The sequence below is a fragment of the Athene noctua genome, chromosome 3 (assembly GCF_965140245.1).
Source record: "Athene noctua chromosome 3, bAthNoc1.hap1.1, whole genome shotgun sequence".
NCBI lineage: Eukaryota > Metazoa > Chordata > Aves > Strigiformes > Strigidae > Athene > Athene noctua.
This window is the reverse complement of record NC_134039.1, coordinates 29,720,848-29,742,339: the sequence shown is the minus strand read 5'-3', so window position 1 is coordinate 29,742,339 and position 21,492 is coordinate 29,720,848. Positions and strand designations below refer to the sequence as shown.

Sequence of the window (21,492 nt, the reverse complement as noted above, 5' to 3'; positions counted from 1 at the left end):
CTTCACCTCAACATGCAGAGTCAGTCTCGACCTGATCTGCTCCCTTTGCAAGCTGGGACCAGGAGGAGCAGGATCAGGGGCGAGCAGCAGCTCAGCCACATGGGCAAGAACAGGCAGTGTCTGACTGTGCAGCATCACTGCTCCTAACTGCTGTTTCCTTCTCCCTCCAGTGTTTTGGACCACAAAATGAATCCTCACCCACAGAAATGATGTATGCATTTGTGTTACCCCGAGGCTGTGTGAGGCCATGTGGGCTGGCTACCAGCCACAGCATTGCATGCAAATGGGGGCTGCAGGACTAGCCATCCCTGGGAAGGTGGGCAAAGCACACTAGACACGTTTCTGAAAGGCATTGACTGCAGAGGAGCAGCAGCCACCATGGAGGAAAGGAGCTGGAGAAATCAGTAAGAGGGATAGGAGGTGAGAGAGGATCAAGGTGCAGAGAGCATGAAACACTTGAAAAAGAAAAATAATTCCCAGCTCAGTGCTTCGGCTGACTCCCGCACAGGGAAGGGGTTGTCCTTGGAGCTGAGCTATAGCAAGGCGTGCAACAGCTTCAGCGAGGATTAGAAATACCACGCTGTCCCATTCCCAGGGCTTCTTCCTGGTCTTGTCCTGTGGCATCACCAAAAGCTCCCAAGCCACAGGACTGAGGTTCAGGGGCTACATCTGCACTGGCAAATGAAGCAGGATCTGTCCTTCTTGCACTTGAAAGCAAGGTGACATCACACATTGTGTCCCCATAGCAAAGTTGTCTTGTCCCATGGAGAATGGCCCCAGGCAGCTGCAATCGCCTGTGGCACGAAGAATTGGCACAGTGGGGAAGCCGAGTACCCTGCATAGTCCTCCACCCCTCTCCACTCATGTCATGACTTCGTGACAAAACTGGAGCTGTGTGAAGTGAGCCAGGTGGCTGGACCTGGCTCTGCCAGGCACCATGGCAAATCACAGCATTGCAGCAATACAAATCCCACTGTCTCCCTCCCTCACATTTGCGCTAGACTGATCAAAGGCCTTGCTTGGATGGTGTTTTTCTGGGCTTCTCTGGCAGCTTGATGATGCAGAAAAATGCTGGAGAAAGCTGCTGTGGGACTGGGGTTCAATGTGGCTGAGTGTCGCTCACCCCAACTCCAGAGCACTATGACACTGCTGGGCTGGGGAGAATGCTCCTGCCAAAATGTGGGTGCTCTGCCAGCACATCGCTTCCCACCTCCCTCATGCCCCTTGTCCTCCCTTCTGCCCTCTGCATCTAGACCCTCACTTTGCCTCATCACATCTCACTGATGTTTTCTGTCCCTGTGGATGGCTCCCACCAGACATTTGTCATTTACATTGCCTCCACCATCCCTCCTTTTCCCCCTGCTTCTGTCTCCCTCTCCCATGACTTTCTCTTGAACACCAGCAGTGCAGGATCTGTCTTAAAACCTTCAGCTTTTCTTCTTCTTTATACTTCTGCAGAGTCTGCAAAGTCAAATAAAACAAATGCTACCCTGCTAGTGAGTTGGGAGCACCAGACTGTAGTCAAACAGCCCATAGAGCCTCCACCACCAAGTCCTACTCTGGGCAGAGATTGTATCCAGCACACAGCAAATAGAGCAGACAAAGGAAATTACCTGTCAAAGAGGAGAAGGAGAAACCAAACACAACATGGGTGAGATGAGGTGCCCCGTGGAGCTGCCATCTGTGCACCCCTTCCTATGCAGCCGCCCATCTCTCCCCCTCCCCACCTCTTGGTAGGGAGGGTTACAGTGAATTCACACAGAGATCAAGGTCATCTCAATAGGGGTCTGGGATCTCCATCACCCACTCTGCTGTGCTATCTCAGGAAGGGCAAGAAGCTTTCTGAACCAGGGAAGGACAGGAGCAGCACCCAGAGAGCTCCCTGTTTCTCCTGTGGTGTGTTGCTGCCCTGGAGCTTTTGCTGTTCTTGGTTTTGCATGGTGGACACCAAATATGAGCATGTGCCTGCACCCCTTCCCAAGTGAGGGCTGGGTAACCAGACTGAGAGCTTGGCTTCATGCTGGGCGAGTGCAGAGGGAGCTGGGGAGGCTGGCTCTGTTGGTCCTGCCTCTGGGGACGCCCTACCTACTTCTTACAGGGCACTCAATGGGGTAAGGACTGGCTTTCTCCCACTCCTTAGCTCAAGGGAGGCAAACGTGTTGTCTCTGAGCTGAGAGACCCAAAGGGAAGGGGACACTTACCTGTCAATGGAGACAGCAGCCAGGGTGAAGCTGCTGACATACATGGTCAGGTAGATCAGGAAATGCACAGCCTTGCAGGCAAAGGCCCCAAAGAGCCACCCATCCAGGGTGTAAATGGTGCCCTGGAAGGGGACACAGCAGATGATGAAGCACAGGTTGGCCATGGCCAGATTAAGGAAGAAGTTGGTGGTGGTGTACGTGACTTGGCCGTTCTGGAGCAGCACAGGCATCACCAGCCTGTTCCCCACAGTACCCAGGAGGAAGATGGGGGAGATGACAGGCACAATAATCCCTGCTGTCATAGCTCCAGATTGTCGGAAGAGGCATTCCATCCCCCTGGCATCTCCGCATCTGGCTGAAGGGACTGGCTTGGGGAGAAAGGGAGACACGGCACCTGTGCGTGGCCATAGGCATGCAGGTGTTGGTCAGTGTTGACCACAGTGGCCACCAGAGCTCTGGCCCTAAGGTGCTTGATCCCAGTCTTTGTTTGATGCCCACGTTTCTCCCAGAGACACCAATCCCAACAGGCTGGTTAAATGATGACATCAAGATCCTCATGATGTCGCTGGCAAGAATGCTGTTGAGATCAGTCAGTCCACATCTGCCTGGCTTGGGCAGAGCTGGAGCCCCTTTCTCCTGCCCAGATTCACATCCCCACCATGGCATCTCCTGTGCTCCCAGCTCCCTGAAGGACGTCCTGCCCCACTGCCTGGTCTCACCTACATTCCTCCTACAGTCCCCAAGCTCTTAAACCTCTTGGGATCACTTGCTTTGGCAAGTCTAAATCCTGGCTGGTGTTCAACATGTTCAAGAGGGCTTGGCTGCAAGGCCATGGCAGGGGAAGGGGGCTCCCATGAGCTGTGAGTGGTCCTGGCACATTCATCCCAGGGCTGTGCCACCTCCAGCAGCAGGGATTTGAGGGAGCTCCTTGCTGGCTGCTCCTTGCTCCCTGTGCAGTAGTTATGCTTCACAGGGGAGAGGAAACTAAGGGCACCTTTTACTGATGCTGAGAGATGGTCACAGGTTGGTTGGTGGCAGCTAGGAGAGGATGGTGGGGAGACCTTGGAGCTGCCCGAAACACAACACGATGATCATTGTGAAGGAGCATATTATTACTGCAGCTTAAGGTATTGTGATTTGCTGCAAAACTTCCTCCAGCCCTGAGTAACACCGTGCTCAGGAGGGGAGCACCAATAGCCTATTTCCTAAAAAGCCTTCACCATGTTGTGTTATCATTAGAACAAACTATCCTTCGCTGAGCAGCAACAAGAGGGAAAGACACAGTTATCTAGCAACTGTTGACACACAATTAACTCGTTTTTGAGTCGTGCAAGCTCCTTCACCCCATGCTCCCCCATCCCTCAGCTCACACCATGTCTCCTTCCCAGCAGCCTCTCTGTATCACACCAAAAGGTCATCCCTGCCTCTCTGGCTCTGCAGTCCCCTCTGTCCTACTGGTAACAATCTGGCCCCATGGGATCTCCTCGCTCGAGCAGAGGGCCCTGGTCTCTCTCTAGGCATGCACCTCACACATAAACTGTGGGACATCTCTGGGCACCAGTGTGTCCCTGCTCAGGGAGCCAGAGGCCATCTCTCAGCTTGGAAAGCCAGTGCTCACCTCTGCAAGGAAGGGTCTGCAGCTTTGCTGCTCACTTGGAGAAGACCTTTAGTCTAGCCCAGACAGTGGTGGTGAGGAGAACATGGGCCACTGAAGAGTTTGTCTGGGCAGTGTCATCACCTGGCTCCTGGCTGCCTCCTCCTGCTTGACACCAGCTCTGTTCTCTCTTCTCCTGGCTGCCACACATGTCTCTCTCCTGGAGCTCCTCTCCCCTCTCTCTCTGTCTCTCCCTTTTCCCTCCCTCTGCTCTTGCTGCTGATCTATTGATTTCTGGGGTTTTTTTACCCCTCTCTCTGAGGTTGGGTTTGGAGTTAACTCCTCTCTGCCCAGCCTTCAAGAGGGCTCAGCTGCTCCTGCTCCAGTGAGTAGGGAGCAGCAGAAAAAAAGCCCACTGCTCTCCAGTGGGAGAGGGAGGATGGAAGGGAGCAGGGTGCCATGGACCCTGGAGAGCCTTGCAGGTACCTCTCAACACTGGGTGTTCAGGATGTGTTTCTCAACACCTGTGAGGAATATGAATATCCTACCATGGGAAGCCTGGCCTCTGCCCTGTCCTTGGGATATGAGTCCAAACACTCTGGAGCACAAGCAACTAATCGCTATTACTAGCTGTTATTAATTAGTTGTTAGTAGCACAGCACAGAGCAGATCAAGTCTCTCTCACAATATCTGATGCGGGGAAGGAGGGGAAAGGAGGTTTTGGTTTCCATCCAGTCCAGATCTGTCCTCCACCAGCATTGCCAGGGCACTGAAGTGTGGGGAGAGAGGACAAGCCACCCAGGGAGGCTATCTCCAGAGGTTCAGCTCCATCACAGCTGTTTGAGATGCACATGCGCTGGCTGTTGTGCTGAGAGCTGGCAGTGACCACACAGCCCTCCTGCCCTGCCTCCATGTCCACTTGCACGATGGGACCCGTTCGCTGTGGACTTCTAGGTGCACTGAGGCCAAGTGCAGCTTGGTGGCCCTTTCCCAGAAAGACCCAAAGGCCGCCAGCTTCCCTTTTCTGGGAAGGTCCTGGACACCTCTTCCAGTGATGGAGCGAGATGAGGAGGACAAAAAGGTGGTGCTGGCCCATTCCCCTCCACAGCATCCATGATGTCCCATCAGCATGGTGCGGCCTCTCCTCCCCACCTGCCCTGCTGGTGGGAGGGAGCGAGGTGTCCCCACCAATTCGCTATGAGCCGTGGTAACAAGGGAAAAGGGAAAGGCCATGCCTCGCGACGTGGTGATAACCCAGGGGATGCAGCAGAGTGCAAGCCCGCAGCCTGGCACTCACTGCCTGTCACAGCACTGCTCACCACGGAGGGACCACACCTTCCTTCTCCTTCTCCTCCTCTTCCTCTGCCTGCTCCCACCACCAGGTGCCCTGGGCCTGCTGCCACCTCCAGAGGAACCTCAGCAGCCAATGCCACCGCCATCTGGCACTGCTGACCCCACTGCCCACCTGCTGCATGGCCACCCCTCAGCCCCGGTGCAGCCCTACAGCCTCTTGCTCTCCCCTGAGGACTACTGCTACTCCCCCAAGCCCTGGCAACTGCGGCCCAGGTGGCTGCACTGGCTTCTGGGCTCAGGCTCTGACCCCTTCTAGATGGTGACCGAGGAGCCCCAGGTCCACAATGGCAGTGTCCTCGAGGAGAACCTGGAATCCCTGAGCCAGGACCTGGCAGAGGGCACCGGATGCTACTGCTGCAAGCTGTGGTGGGAGGCAAAGGGGCTGGAGCTGCCCAACCTACTGCCCCCCGACCTGGGGCTGCCCCCTGAGCTGCTGGGGGCCCTGGCCCTTCGCCTGTGGCAGTGGCTGGTGGAGTGGGCCACCTGCCACCTCACCTGGATGGACCTGGGACCCATCTTCTGGCCCCACACTGCCTGCGAGACCAGCCTCCCCAGCTGCTCCTGGCCTCCTGGCATGGCCTGCTGCCCCACACAGATCACCCAGATCAAGCTGCTGGCCTGGCACTGCTGGGCCCCCCACATTGCACCTGGCAACAGATCCCCTACTCCATCGTGGCTGCCTGCAAGTGCTTCTGACACAGAAGGGGCTGTGGGGGGCTGCGGAGGGGCCCCCTGGCACCTATTCTTGCAGCCAAATGGCCTGAAAAGGTGGGCAGCTTCCTGGACTCACCCTTGGGGCTGGGGACCCTGGGAGATAATCCCCCAGACAGAGAAATAAACCTCCAGAAAGGAAGTGGGGATCGGCTGGGGTCATTGCTGTTTCTTGCTGAAGCCCCCTGGGCAGGGGAAAGCAACTGCTTCACCCCTCACGTACCAGCTCAGGGAGGCATTAGCACCAACAGAGGCCCTTGTGTAACGTTCATCTCCAACAAAGGGTGCAGGATGGGAAAATAACAGCACCTGACAGCAGGTTCAGACCCTGTTTGCATCAGCTCCAGTGGACTCAGTCCAAGCTGGGGCCTCCCTGTCTGCCTGGGCAGGGCTGCAGGCAGGAAGCAAGGGCAGAGGGATGCCGGCAGGGAAGGAGTAGAGGGAGGTGGGTTGTAGCTCAGAGTGGAAGCAGCAGTGTGGGTTGAGGCTGGAGGGTGTCAGTGGGAAGGGGTGCAGGTTTGGTGTGGGTGGTGGTGCCCAAATAGGGGTTGGGCAGTGACCCAGGGCTGGAATAATCTGGGGGGGTGGGTGTATTGAAACAGGATGGGACAGGACAGTCCCCTATTCTGAGGTATAACATGTGAGATACAGATATTCCATATCTATCCCACATGGTGTAGAGGGTGATGGCTCAAGACCCAGAAGGAAGCCTGGCAGAGCAATGTATGGGGTCTGGGGTTGGTCAGTAAACCTGGGGTGGGAACTGCATCCTCAAAAAGTGGCCTCTGCCTCTACATTACACTGAGAAAAAAGCCCACTGCTTTCTGGGCTAAAAACTGCAAAGAGCTGTAGATCAGACCTAGACTGTGAAGCATTAAAGAAATAAAGAGCTGGAGGCTTTGCCTGAGAATGCAATATTAACACGATGCCTGCAGTCGATGGGTCCTGCATTATTCATTTCCAGCGTCCCTCCTGCCTTCCCTGGGCTCCAGCAGTCCCCCGTGCTGCCGTGCAAACTGCAGTCTGCTGCAGAGCTCGGCCTTGAAGCAGGTGGAGAAGCAGATGGAGCATGGTGGGTTGGCTTTCAAGGGGCATGGGAGAGACAGGAGATAGGGAGGTCAGGGAGCCTGGTGAGGAGAGGAGAAGGAGGAAGAGAAGGGGGGAGTGCATGTGTTTATGCAAGGGCAAGTGTGTGCATCGCAGAGGAGGGAGTCTGCTGCTGCTCTTGCTTGTGGCTGAGTAGGAAGTAGTCTGTGTATGACTGCTGTCCCAGTGAGGGAGGGCTTGAAGGATGGAGCAGGGTTTAATTGCTTGAGTTGGTTGCCCTGAGTGGAGCAGAGACACTGGCAGGGCTGCCTGCAGAAGCCCAGAGGAGAGGGAGAGGCCTGGGCTGGGGACCAGCAGGACAAAGATAGGGGAGGAGCACGGTACAGATGTGCAATGGAGGTGTGCAAGTAGAGGGGAACAAGGGGGTGCATGTGCTCTGGGCTCAGAACAGCAGTGATTCAGTTTATGGGCTCTAACCCTCTATACCAGAGCCCATCTGGCTGAAGCTTCATCTATTCCAGGTTGCAAAAGAGGCCTGAGTGTAACCCCCTGCCATTTCCCCATTACATTCCCCATTACCAAAATATTGCCCTTTGGTAAGGGGGAAAGAATTTGCAGCACCGTGAGGGCCTGGCACCACACAAAAGGGTGCTCCATATCATACTTTATCAGCAGGCTGAGCTCAGGGCCCTGTGGAGACGGAAAATTAAATAAAATTCAGCACACAGTTACACAGCCAGGTGCTCTAACAAGTTCTGTTGGCAGCCCTATGAAAAGCACATTTCTCCTCTGCTCTCTGCATCCCGTAAATCCCTGCAACCCTGGATTAACTTTTGTATTCTTCTGCAGCTGCTCTGGTTCAGGTCAGATGTATTATCACCCTGTAGTTTGCTCCCTGACTGCCTAACAGCAAGTAGCATTTTCAGAGCAGGTCTTTGCTGACGTGACCCTGTTCTCCAGCACCTAAGCAAAGCACAGCGCACCCAGACTGCGGCTGAAGCCTGATCCCGGCTGCAGGCAGCTGGTGCTCAGTTCAGCACATGGGCAGATGGCAGGACACACATGATTTGTCATCCGGAGGAAAACCAATGCAAACAAAGCCATCCTGAGAGATGACCGGGAACCGCTTATTCCTGCTTGGGTGCTAAATCAGTAACCAGCAAGGCTTGGAAGAACAAATCCAGAGATCCCAGCCTGCTGTGTGTTCTCTGCTGTGTGAAAATTGCAGTTTACAGAGGAAAATTACAAGTTTCTGTCACCTGCTTTGCCCCTAGTCTTAGCCTCAGCCCTCTTGCCATACTGCTGGCCTCTGCCTCCTCTGCTTACCTGCTGCCCTCTCTGGGGCAAGAAGTACCTCCCAGGGCAGGTTTCGGAGCACTGCAGTGATGGGCAAAGCCTTAGAGACAGCCCTAGGGATCGAGCAAGCCTCACACCCAACACCCAAGAACGGAAGGGGAGAAAGGAAGATGGGAGCTTTGGCTGGCCCATGACCTCTTTCCCAAACCAGCTGCCAGTGGTACAGGTTGCCAAGAGCTTGGGAAACTCCCTCTGCCTCTGTGGGGAATTACAGCAGATGGATCTGCTGGGGTGATGCTGCTGAACCTGGAGGAGAGGTGGAGGAAGCAGGTGACCTCGGGCATACCAGCAACCATCAGCAGGAGAGCAAGAGCTGCTGTGCTTCAGTGCCCAGACTGGAGCTTCAAGGACTACACAGCAGAGTGTCCAGTCACAGCAAGAGAGGATGGGGACAGACTGCAGCTCCCGGATGAGAAAACAAGAGCCAGACAAATATCCGTGGCACTGAAGGACACCTTTAATGCACAAGATATGGTTGCCAGTGCTCCTGCCAGCATGCTGCCAACAGCCACAGCCTTCCACAGACTGCAATGTCTTGAGGACCGGTCCTGCTTTCGGCAGCATGCTGCTCAATCCTTTTCCTCTGGCACAGGTCGTAGGCAGGAAGGGCGCTGGAGAAGGTGTTCACTGGCCCCTCAAGGCAGCGCTCTGTGTTTCCGTCCCACCTCAGTGAAGGCTTCCACACAGCGGTCAATGTCCTCATCGCTGTGCACAGCTGAGATCTGGACCCGGATGCGGGCCTTTCCCTTGGGGACCACGGGGTAGCTGAAGCCAATGACATAAATGCCTGGGGAGAAAATACAAAGAGTCAGAGCTGGCTGGGACGGAGGGAGGCAGAGGTGGTAGTGGGTGATAGAAAGTATTTCAGATCCTCTCTTCCCTCTCAGTAAGCATTTCCAGGCTTCAGGGTTTTCAAGTGGCTCTGCTCCCAAGCATAGAAATGAGGGTTAGGACCAGTGATGGGGATGGAGTGAAGCATGGCAGGACAAGAGGGCTCAGTAAACCCCCCCCAAAAGAGAAAGTGAAGCAACCAACATCTGGGCAACCAGGAGGACATTTACAGCTGAAGGGTATAGAAATGACAGATTTCATGCAGGAACATCCTCTGGAGAAAGGATGGTGGTGGCACCACCACTGGCTGTTCCTTCTCTCAAGGCATTTGTTGCATCCAGAGCTCCCTCCCCAGTTCACCTCTGTTCAGCATGTCCTCAGCCATGACTGCAGCCAGCCGAGCATCCCCAAGCATGACAGGACAGATGGGGTGGTCTTTCCCTGAGATGGTGAAGCCAGCTGCCATCATCTTGCTTCTGAACCTGGTGAAGAGAATGACAGGATGAGTAAAACCTTGTCAACCCTGTCCTTGAGGACTGCTGCCTTGCTTTCTCCCAGGTGGCCTGGCCACTGAGGGCTGAGCGTGTTTCTGCTCCACCTGCATCTTTTGCACAGGGAAAGGATTTCTTTTTGAAGTGACCTTCTGCCATTTCCTGCTCCATGGAACTGCAGCTACTTGGGGGGCAGATGTATCCCAGCATGCAAAGCATCCAGATGTGACACATCTGCCCACACATTTGTCTGACACCCAGACGCACGTCATATGGTTTCCCCTGAGCACCCACTGGCTATGACTTGCAAATTGCCTTTGTGGCTATCACCGGGGCTGGGGGAAGTGAATAAACACAGGTGGACAACTCATTCCTAACAAATGTCTCCCCCTGTTCCCACACTAGTATGGCCCCTCACCGCTGGGTCTTGGCAGCCATGGACTGTGCAATGGCATTGCTCTCCATGAGCAGGTCCAGGGCCTTGGACGCACAGCCCACCACAGCAGGGGGCAGGCTGTTGGAGAAGAGATATGGGCGGGAACGCTGGCGGAGCAAATCGATGAGGGGTTTGGGGCCAGTTGTGTATCCGCCTGCAGATGAAGGAAAGAGAAATGAACAAGGCATCCCAGGGTGACCTGTTCAGATGGGGGCCCCTCGATAAAGCCAACCCGTCACCTACAGCAGGAATTTCAGTGAAACCAGGCCTAAAAAAATCACAGCTGATGCCTTTTACCAAGAGTTTCCACCTCGACCCCAAAGGAAAATGCATGGAGAAGATGACAGTGGAAGAGGCACGTGGCAGGACCTCCCTTGACTCTGCACCAGCGTCCCAAACTGAGCCTCATGCCACCAGTAGAAGAGGACAACATGCATTTGTTGGTCTATCATTAGGCAGAGGAAGGAAACATCAAAATGATGCCATGGAGCTCCTTATGGCATGGAGGGTCTTGGACAGGAAAACATCTTCACCTGCAGCTCCTCCAAGAGCTTTTCCCAGGGTGGAGTTGATGATGGTGACTTTGTCCATCACTCCCAGAAGCTCATCAGTACCCCTGTAGAAAAAGGCATGTCACATATTCAGCTGTGACAGCATGAACCATGGAAGCTGCTCTACACCTGATGCCTCACAGGAAACAAAGCACCACCAGACAGATCTCCCGTGCCCCCTCTTCTAGTAAAGGAAGAACACCCCCCTGTGGTAGTTCCACCCAAGTGTTGACCTTCCCTCCTCCTGAAGAAAGCCTAAACTGGGATCTCTGGAATTAAGAGAATGGGTTCTTCATCCCTTACAGATGGGAAAATGCTCACATTTCCCCCACAGAAGTTTAATAGGCCAAACAGAGCACTAGCCATTGATGTAGGTCTTACACACACCTCTGACACACCATACCATTAGCACAGGCCAGGGAAAAACAGTTGCCTGGCTAGAGTAGCCAATGTCCTCTGAGGTGGGCTGTGCACATCACTGATGTGCTGTCCCAAATACACAGAGGCGTAAAGCATCCATGTCAAGGCCTACGCTAGTGGAACCAACCAAATGTGGCAAATGTGCTCTGCAGCTTTGCATCCTCCAGCCCAAAAAAGACAGGATGGGGCATGGCCACACAGCTCCTCTGTTGGGTCTCTTGAAACAGTGTTGTAGACAACAGCATTGGGTTCAAACTGAAACTAGCACAACTCATGAAGCGCTCAGTAACTGTTCCCTCTTCCTCCAGCCATTGTGCACTTACACACCTCAGTGCAGTCAGATAGTTTTGCAGCTGGTGGGACCACAGAGCCCACAGGGATAGAGCAACAAGGTCTACCTAAACGCACAGGATGGCTACCATGCCCCAAGGAAGGAAGATTACAAGACAAACAGCCCACCCTATGATTTCTTCTTTATGAAGACTTAAATTTGAGAAAGCTCAGTACAACCACAGGGTCAGCACAACCACTTCTTGTTAGTGATGAAGTGCCACCAGAAATGGATCCCTTCTCTTAAAAGATGTTTCTTGCACCATTATTTTGATCCAGGATGAAACATCTGCCATGTGAGAAAATGAGGCAAGTTTTCTTGCTTAGTTCTCACCTCTCACCCATTTCACAGCTTGATGTGGCTTTGGCAGCCTCACACATGAGTTCTCTCTAGAGATGAGAGCTGGAAGGGAGCTCCTCATAGAGCAACTTTTGGCTTTTTCAGAGTTGGCCTTCTCCTCATCCTGCACTATCCCTCCATCTGAGGAGGAACCCACCGCTTATTCCTACAGGTGTGGCCTCACATGGGTCTCTACCTTCCAGCAGGAAGGATCATGCAACAGAATGCTTGGCGCTCACATGCCTGAACAAAACAAGCACATGAAGCATCTCTTCTCAGCACACACCTGCAAGCAAATGCACTGCCTGGCACCTGGAGGATCTTCAGGGGATGGAGGAAAAAGCTGCACTAAGGGAATTAATCAATCTGTGCAAGCTAACGCCACAAAACCCCCAAGACCCAAGCATTTGAGAGTGATATCTGAGAGGAGAAGGATTCAGAAATCAGGAAGTCCAACTGCTTGCCAGGAGAGGCAAATGAGATAGTCACATCATCCCTTACACACAAAGAAGCAGCTGTCACATTAAGATGGGTCAGTGCTAAAGTATCTCCCTTCAATCCCCTCGGGTGCCCCAAAGGTGGGGTGCAAAGTCTTCAAGAAATGGTGGCTCCAGGAGTCCCCACACAAAAATATGTTGGTCATCAGCAACTTAACCTTGCATCAGAGGTATCTGGGGTCAGGGGGAGAAACAGGATTGAAACAGCCACTTACCTGCCATTGGGTCCCAGGAAGCCTGTGGCATGGCATTCATCAATGAAGACCAGGGCATCATACTTCTGGGCCAGCTGGCAGATCTCCCTCAGGGGTGCGATGTCACCATCCATGGAGAAGGCACCATCAGTGGCTACCAGCCGCAGACGATGTTTCTGTGAGAGGGAGACCAGCATTCCCAAGGGTGAAGATGTCACCCTGAGGAGAGGGGCTGGAGAAGGAGACTGGGACATAGTCCAACTCCTGTAGGGAGTGGATACACCTAACCAAGACAGGGAGGTTGCATTGCAACCAGCTGCTTCCTCACCTTACCCATCCATGCCTACCTGTGCCTATCAGCAAAAACAATGCATATGGCACAGGAAAAGGCGGAGCTTATCCTTCAGGACTGGTTACTGTGCAGGTAGCACAGCTAAGTGAGCACCCTCAAGTCAGAGTGGGAGCAGACATCCGTACCTGCGCATCCTGCAGTTTGGCCTCCAGGTCCTGCATGTCCATGTGCTTGTAGCGGTACTTGTTAGCCTTGCACAGGCGGATCCCGTCAATGATGGAGGCATGGTTCAGCTCATCCGACAGCACTGCATCCTCTGGGGTCAGCAGAGCCTGGCCACGCCAAACAGAAAGGATCACCCTTTGCTCCAGGGCACCACCTCACCGAGATCTTCCAGCCTCTCAGTGCAGAGGACAAAGCTGCATTTGACTGCAGCTGCCACATCTCTCCTGGCACTTCTAAACTTTCCACTCTTCTTCCCAGCCACCTTATACCTTGATTTCCTTAGGCCAGGCTCTTGCCTGTGACTTCTGAGCTCAAAACCTCCCTCTCCTTCCCTAGCAAGCCTGGGGGAACACCCCTTCCCCCTGCCTACACTTCAAAGTGGAGTACAAATCCCCCAGGAAACAGAAGCCCTCCCCAAAACCTAGAGCTGGCTAGTGAAGAGGGAGGTGAGGGTTAATTAACCAGTTCTGCGTGGCTCCCCCAGTCCAAGGGCACCAAGTCAAGGTTCTCCATCACCAGTCACTGCCATCTTGTCTGTGGCACAAAGCTCACATCAGAGCCTCCGGAAGGCATGGCAGGCACATCGCCAACACCTTCCTCCTCCACGCACAACATCGAGGAAAGCCCTACGAACCTCAAAGATACCAGCGTTGGCATCAAAGCAGCTGGCATAGAGAATGGCATCTTCCCGCTGATGGAAACGCGCTATCTTCTCCTCCAGGTCCTTGTGTATGCTCTAAAGAGAAGAGAGGAGTGAGCGTCACCACTGGGGCAGCACAAGTTCTCGCTTGCCTGCTGCTGTTAGACACTGACTGCAATGGGAGGAAACATCCAGGTTTTATACAGAAAAGGGGTGTGTGTGAGAGATGTTAGTTGTGTTCAGAAAGTGTTTGCAAACAGAGTCTTAAAATGTGGTTATGGGTTTGGATGCCAGAAGCACAGCAGGGAGACTCCAAGATCCCCACCCATGGGGGAGCAGCTCTGAGTTTTCTTTGCACTTAACCCAACTGGGGCTCTGAATGGGTTCCAGTGGGGATACACCAGAGTATGTTTGACAGAGGCGTTTCAAGTCAGAGTCCCTGTAATTTTGACCCTCAAGGAGGGAAAAAGACATTTATTTTCTAAATTCAGAGGGGTGTTTTGTTTCTTTGCTCTCCAGGGGGTTTTAATGGTTTAAACTGGCATATCTCCAGATATTGGGCTAGGAGGGACTTGGCAGGCCATTTCTTCTGCCCTGCCACCTGTATCTTAGCGCTGTGCACGCATGTGAGTGCCAAGCAGGGAGTCTGAGCAGAGCCCTGAGAAAGTCTCCCCGGGAGCAGGGGATGCTGCCCCGGTACCTGGGTACCGCAGATGAAGCGGACGGAGCTGAGCCCAGCGCCAAACTTCTCGAGGGCCTCCACGGCAGCACGGATCACCTCGGGGTGGCTGGAGAGCCCCAGGTAGTTATTGGCGCAGAAGTTGAGGATCCCTGGGGAAAGACAAAGAGAAAGAGAGAAGCCCACGGGCGTCGTAGTGGAGAGCCCTCCCCCGCCGCCTCGTACGCACCAGCTCCGCCGCCTGCCAAGCGGAGGTGGGGACCTTGGCGGGAGGCGATGACCCGCTCGCTCTTCCAAGTGCCGGCGCCTCGGATATCCTCCAGCTCATTCTCCAGCCGACGGCGGAGCTCAGCTGCCGCCACTCCCGAAGCGGCCCGGGAAGTCTCGGCCCCGCCGCCCCGCAGCACCCGCACTGCCGCGCCACGCCACATCCCGCCGCGCCGCCCCGCCCCCGAGGGGGCGTGGCCCCACCGACCAATGGCCGCCAGGAACACGCCCCCGCGCCGGCGTGCCGGGAAGGAGGAGCCTGGAACCCCCCGGCCCCGCCCCTGTCCCGCCCCCCCCCCCCCCAGCTCTCGCAGGTCACAGAATCACAGACTCATCAAGGTTGGAAAAGACCTTGAAGATCATCCAGTCCAACCATTCACCTCACACTGACAGCTCCCAACTACACCATATCCCTCAGCTCTATGTCAGCCCGACTCTTAAACACCTCCAGGGATGGGGACTCCACCACTGCCCTGGGCAGCCCATTCCAACGCCAACAAGCCGTTCTGTAAAGAAATGCTTCCTAATATCCAGTCTAAACCTTCCCTGGTGCAACTTGAGGCCATTCCCTCTTGTCCTATCGCTTGTTACTTGGTTAAAGAGACTCACCCCCAGCTCTCTGCAACCTCCTTTCAGGGAGCTGTAGAGGGCGATGAGGTCTCCCCTCAGCCTCCTCTTCTCCAGACTAAACACCCCCAGTTCCCTCAGCCGCTCCTCGTACGACCTGTGCTCCAGACCCTGCACCAGCTCCGTTGCCCTTCTCTGGACACGCTCGAGTCATTCAATGTCCTTTTTGGAGTGAGGCGCCCAAAACTGAACACAGGAATCGAGGTGCGGCCTCACCAGTGCCGAGTACAGGGGTCAGATCCCTTCCCTGTCCCTGCTGGCCACGCTATTGCTGACACAAGCCAGGATGCCATTGGCCTTCTTGGCCACCTGGGCACACTGCTGGCTCCTGTTCAGCCGGCTGTCAATCAGCACCCCCAGGTCCCTCTCTGACTGGCAGCTCTCCAGCCACTCCTCCCCAAGCCTGTAGCGCTGCTGGGGGTTGTTGTGGCCCAAGGGCAGCCCCCGGCATTTGGCCTTATTGAAACTCCTCCAGTTGGCCTCAGCCCATGGCTCCAGCCTGTCCAGGTCTCTCTGCAGAGCCTCCCTACCCTCGAGCAGATCAACACTCCCACCCAACTTGGTGTCATCTGCAAACTGACTGAGGGTGCACTCGATCCCCTCATCCAGATCATCAATAAAGATGTTAAACAGGAGTGGCCCCAACACTGAGCCCTGGGGGACACCACTCATGACCGGCCACCAAATGGATTTAAATTTGTTCACCACAACTCTTTGGGCCCGGCCATCCAGACAGTTTTTTACCCAGGTTGGACTGTTCAGGCTTTTCTTGGAGTGGGGGGGAGGCTCCCCCCCCAGTGATGTCTGGAGCCTGAGGGACTTGGGGAAACCCTCACCCCTGGGATTTAGGAACTTTTAGTGGTGGGGGTCATGTACTAGTGCCTGAGGGATTTTAGAGCCATTGTGGACCTTGAGGATCAAGGCCAGGAGCATTAGGTGGCCACACCTGAGCGGTTTGGGGTCTGCAGCACAGGTGAGTAACTTGGATCCTCACAACCCTTTATGGGTGCCCACTACAGCAATTGTTCTTGTGGGAGACTGTAACTTTCCAGACATCTGCTGGAAATACAACACAGCAGAGTAGGACTGGTCCTGGAGGTTCAAGAAATGTGTGGGAGATAACTTCCTGACACAGCTGGTGAGTGAACTGACCAGCGAAGGTGCCCTGCTGGATCTCCTCTTTGTGAACAGAGAAGGACTGGTGGATGATGTGGCGGTTGGAGGCCGACTAGGGCACAGCAATAGAATTCTCTATTCTTAGGGAGGCCGAGAGGGGGCTATAGAACTGGCATCCTGGACTTCCAAAGGGCTGAATTTGTCTTGTTTGGGCACCTGTTTGACAGGATCCCTTGGGAGATGGTCCTGAAGGGTACAGGGGTCCAGGAAGGCTGGGCGCTCTTTAATAACAAAGTCTGAATGGCTCAGGAGCAGGCGGTCTCCAGTGCTGTAAGAGAAGTTGGCACCAGAGAAGACTACCCTGCGTGAACAGGGAGCTTTGGCTACAACTCAGGGAGAAAAGGAGAGTTTACAGCCTTTGGAAGAAGGGGCTGGCCACACATAGTGATTACAAAGGGGCTGTGAGGCTATGCAGGGTGGAAATCAGGAGGGCTATAGCCCAGCTGGAAATTAATTTGCCTTCAGTAATCAAGGACAACAAGAAATGTTTCTATGTCAACAGCAGATGAAAGACCAGGGAGAGCCTTCATCCCCTGCATCTAGGAGGAAACATGGCAACGAGTGATGAGGAAAAGGCTGAGGTGTTAATGCCTTCTTTGCCTCAGTCTTTAATGACAAGACTAGTTGTACTGAGGGAATCCAGCCTCTTCAGTCAGAAGGCAGGGACTGGGAGAACGACCGCCCGCGCATTCCAGGAGGAGACAGTCAGTGACCTGCTGCATCACACAGACACACACACGTCTAAGGGACCAGATGGGATACACCCGAGGGTGCTGAAGGAGCTGGCTGGGGTGCTCGCCAAGCCGCTTTCCATCATTTACCAGCAGTCCTGGCTGACCGGGGAGGTCCTGACTGATTGGAAATTGGCCAATGTGACACCCACATATAAGAAGGGTCAGAAGGATGATCTGGGAAATTACAGACCTGTCAGCTTGACTTCAGTGCCCAGGAAGCTGATGGAGCAGCTCATCCTGAGTGCCATCACACAACACATGCGGGACAACCAGATGCTCAGGCCCAGTCAGCATGGGTTTATGAAAGGCAGGTGCTGCTTGACAAACCTGAACTCCTTCTACAACAGGGCGACCTGCTTACTGGATGAGGGAAAGGCTGTGGATGTAATTTACCTTGACTTTAGTAAGGCCTTTCACACCGTTTCCCACAGCATTCTCCTGGCGAAACTGGCTGCTCATGGCTTGGATGGGCACACGCTTTGCTGAGTAAAAACCTGGCTGGATGTCTGGGCCCAAAGAGTTGTGGTGAATGGAGTTAAATCTGGTTGGCAGCTGGTCACGAGTGGTGTCCCCCAGGGCTCGGTGTTGGGGCCACTCCTGTTTAACATATTTATTGATGATCTGGACGAGGGGATCGAGTGCACCCTCAGTCAGTTTGCAGATGACACCCAGTTGGGTGGGAGTGTTGATCTGCTCGAGGGTAGGGAGGCTCTGCAGAGAGACCTGGACAGGCTGGAGCCATGGGCTGAGGCCAACTGGAGGAGTTTCAATCAGGCCAAATGCCGGGGGCTGCCCTTGGGCCACAACAACCCCCAGCAGCGCTACAGGCTTGGGGAGGAGTGGCTGGAGAGCTGCCAGTCAGAAAGGGACCTGGGGGTGTTGATTGACAGCCGGCTGAACAGGAGCCAGCAGTGTGCCCAGGTGGCCAAGAAGGCCAATGGCATCCTGGCTTGTGTCAGCAATAGCGTGGCTAGCAGGGACAGGGAAGGGATCTGACCCCTGTACTCGGCACTGGTGAGGCCGCACCTTGATTCCTGTGTTCAGTTTTGGGCGCCTCACTACAAAAAGGACATTGAATGACTCGAGCGTGTCCAGAGAAGGGCAACGGAGCTGGTGCAGGGTCTGGAGCACAGGTTGTACGAGGAGCGGCTGAGGGAACTGGGGGTGTTTAGTCTGGAGAAGAGGAGGCTGAGGGGAGACTCATCGCCCTCTACAGCTCCCTGAAAGGAGGTTGCAGAGAGCTGGGGGTGAGTCTCTTTAAACAAGTAACAAGTGATAGGACAAGAGGGAATGGCCTCAAGTTGCACCAGGGAAGGTTTAGACTGGATATTAGGAAGCATTTCTTTCCAGAATGGCTTGTTGGCGTTGGAATGGGCTGCCCAGGGAGGTGCTGGAGTCCCCATCCCTGGAGGTGTTTAAGAGTCGGGCTGACATAGTGCTGAGGGATATGGTGTAGTTGGGAGCTGTCAGTGTGAGGTTAATAGTTGGACTGGATGATCTTCAAGGTCTTTTCCAACCTTGATGATTCTATGATGAAATTCTGTAGGATTTAGGTGCATCCAGCTGAGGTCACCAAGGATCCTTTGGTCTGAGAGGTTTAGGACTTACTATCTTGAAGGAGATTAGGAACCTGAGCTCAAGGAATTTAAATGCCTTTGGTCAAAGGGGTTTGTGACCCACAGGCTCACCAGTTTTAGACACAAAGAGTCCAGCTGGAATCCAGCATCTTCATCCTCCACTATAGCTGACAGTAATCCTGTGCCAGAGTGGTTTAGGCCCCTCATGTCCAGGATTAGGCACCAGGCTCTTGAAAGGGGTTTAGAGTCTTCAGCCTAGAGGGAGCCTTTGGTCCGCAGGTTTTAGGAACAAAGCCCAAAGGGACTAAGTGCCTCCAGGCCAAGGACTTCAGTACTCTGAATTACACAATTTGGAATCCTCAATGGCTAAAAGGCTCAGGCACCATCTGCCCAAGTGATTTAGGATCATCAGGCCGACAGATCTGGGAGCTACCACCAGGGAGCGTGAAGATGCTGGGCCCACAAGATTTAGGCACAGCAAGGCCAAGGGGACTGGACGCCCACAGCCCTTGGGGTTTTGGAGCTCCTGACCCATGTGGTTGGGGATCTTGACATCCAAGGAGTTTAGATGTCTCTAGCCAAGGGACTTTGGGCACCTTGTGCCTGAGGCTCAGATCCTGGCTGAGCTGTAGGGCTTGCTCACAGACTCCTAACCAGCCCTTGCTGTCAGGACCACCTAGCTCTGCCTGGGGAGGGGCTTTGGCAGGGGCCAGGCAGGCCCTGGAGCCATGCCAGCCCCCACTGGGCACAAAGCCAGAGCCCCGAGGTGACAGCAGGGGTGTGCCCAGCAGTCCTGCTTGCCCCAGCCTGCCTGCAGAGCTGCCCACTGCCATGCTGGGGCCAGTTCCTCCCCAGGGAGCAAAGCCACTCATAGCCATGTTTCTCCTTTCTCCCCAGGGATCAACCCCTTCTTGCTTGCTGGACACCTCCAGCTCCTTGAAAGCAAACATGGATGGACCCTGATCCCACTGCGCCTCCTCCATCCCGTTCCTGCCACCACCCAGCAGAGCAGTGGCAGCTCCACAGGTGGGTGGGCAGCCCCATCACCTGCCCGGCTGGTTGGTTATCTCCAGCACCAGCCAGACCTCACACCCAGCAGCCCAGCACACCTTGCCAGAGTGGTGGAGGAGGGAGAAGGGAGCCCCTTTTCCTCCTCCTTGGAGGGCTGTGGCTGTTGCAGCTGTATGTTTCCACTGCCCCTTGGACACAGGCAGAGTCTTTGCCCAGCCTTAGCAAACACACAACCCACCGGGAGCTGGGGAAGGATCATGAATTGAAATCCTGTATGGCCTTGACAGAGACACAGAGTCACCATCACTCCTAACACACAACAAGCAGCCCAGCATTAAAAAAAACAATCGACACACACAAGAAATTCTGAGACATCAAAATAAAAACCCAGACCAGTAACTCTTAGAAATGGGAACTCTCCATACCAAAGATGTTCCTTTTTTCTTTCATTAGCTGCCTTGTTTTAGCTATTTCCAGACAGGAATAAAAGGCAAAAGCTATTTACAGAAACCAACGGGGAGAGTACCAAAATGCCTCCAGACTTCTCACTTCTTCTTGGGCGATTTCCTGGTGCTGGACTTGGCTTTGGTTTTCGACCGCTTTGCCTTCTTGGGCTTGGATGCCTTCAGCAACTTGGCCTTAACAGTCTTTGGCTTCTTGGCTTTCTTTGGGCTGGCCCTTGACTTCTTCCTGGCTTTCCTGGTGGCAGATTTGGGCTTCTTTGCCAGCGACTTGGCTTTCCTGGGCGTAGCTGCTTTCCGAGGTGACACGGATCTCCTGGCCACCTTCTTCCTCTTCCTAGCAGGTGACTTCTTTGCCTTGTCAGCCTTGGCCAAGCGGAAAGAGCCGGAGGCGCCGACTCCTTTGGTCTGCTTGAGGACTCCGGCAGCGAGCATGCGACGAATGGAGAGCTTGATCTGGGCGTCGGCGTGCTGGCCCACCTTGTAGTAGCTCTTCACGTACTTCTGGATGGACTGGCGGGACGAGCCACTGCGGCTCTTTTCGGCCCGGATAGCTGCTATGATCATGTCCGAGTAGGTGGGGTGGGCCGCTGGCCGCCGCGGCACCCTGACCCGCTTGGGCTTGGCAGCCGGAGCCGAGGCTGGGCTCTCTGTCATGGTTAGCACTTTGCCTCGCGACAGCCCGCTATCCCCTCACGGCGGGAAGCCTGGCCCGCCCTGGGACCCCCAACAACCCTGGGCGGGGAGAGGTTGGGAAGCGAGCGGTGGTGGGGATTAACGGCAACGGAGCCGCCGCGAGAAGCCGCCGCCGCCGGCTCTACGGCCGCGCCCGCCGCAGGCACCCTTAAAGGCGTGTCGCGGACCGCGGGGAGGACTGCCCCCCGCGCGCGCGCGGCACCCGCCTGCCGCCGGCAGTGTCCCCGTGCGCCCCCCGCCACGCCCCGGCCCGGCCCGACCCGCCGGGCTGGCACTGGAGCCACCAGGAGGGACACCTGAGGGACAGGGAGGAGCACTTGGAGTGGACACTGGGGGAGTCACTGGGGGACAAGGAAGAACACTTGGAGGGGACACTGCGTGGGGACACTGGAGGACAGGGAGGAGCATTTAGGGAGATAGTGGATAGGGACAAGGAAGGACACTGGAGGGGACAACAGCAGGATGAGGAGCACTTGGGGAGACACTGGGTGGGAAGAAGGAGAGACACTGGGGTGGGCATGGAGGAGACAAGGAGGGGCACTTGGGGGGAGCACTGGGTGGGGACAAGGATGGATACTGGGAGAGGACATGGGGGAACACTGGGGAGACAGGGAGGGACATGGCAGGGACACGGAGCAACATCAGGACATGTGGAGGGACATTTAAGGGGGGATGCTGGTGGTCAGGGAGGGATGCTGAGGGGGGACACAAGGAGAGACGGCAAGAAACTGGGGAGGACATTAGGGAGACAGGGA

At 55.0% G+C, this 21,492-nt stretch overlaps 2 protein-coding genes and 1 pseudogene across 2 annotated transcripts; 1 reads left to right on the top strand and 2 right to left on the bottom strand.

The window, feature by feature from the left end:
- The first annotated feature begins 5,026 nt into the window (after window positions 1-5,026).
- LOC141958388 (noggin-like) lies at window positions 5,027-5,844 on the top strand (annotated as a pseudogene).
- A 2,859-nt stretch (window positions 5,845-8,703) lies between these two features.
- GCAT (glycine C-acetyltransferase) lies at window positions 8,704-14,654 on the bottom strand. Its single transcript, XM_074901354.1, has 9 exons — window positions 14,418-14,654; window positions 14,210-14,340; window positions 13,504-13,605; window positions 12,830-12,976; window positions 12,374-12,528; window positions 10,554-10,636; window positions 10,003-10,174; window positions 9,454-9,575; window positions 8,704-9,049 (listed from the first exon to the last, which is right to left on the bottom strand). Exons 1-9 carry the CDS (start codon window positions 14,617-14,619, stop codon window positions 8,898-8,900), a joined length of 1,266 nt encoding a protein of 421 aa, XP_074757455.1. The 5' UTR covers window positions 14,620-14,654; the 3' UTR covers window positions 8,704-8,897.
- Window positions 14,655-19,980: 5,326 nt separating this feature from the next.
- H1-0 (H1.0 linker histone) lies at window positions 19,981-20,856 on the bottom strand. Its single transcript, XM_074901353.1, has one exon. The coding sequence runs from the start codon at window positions 20,696-20,698 to the stop codon at window positions 20,126-20,128; it is 573 nt and encodes a 190-aa protein (XP_074757454.1). The 5' UTR covers window positions 20,699-20,856; the 3' UTR covers window positions 19,981-20,125.
- Window positions 20,857-21,492: the final 636 nt, after the last annotated feature.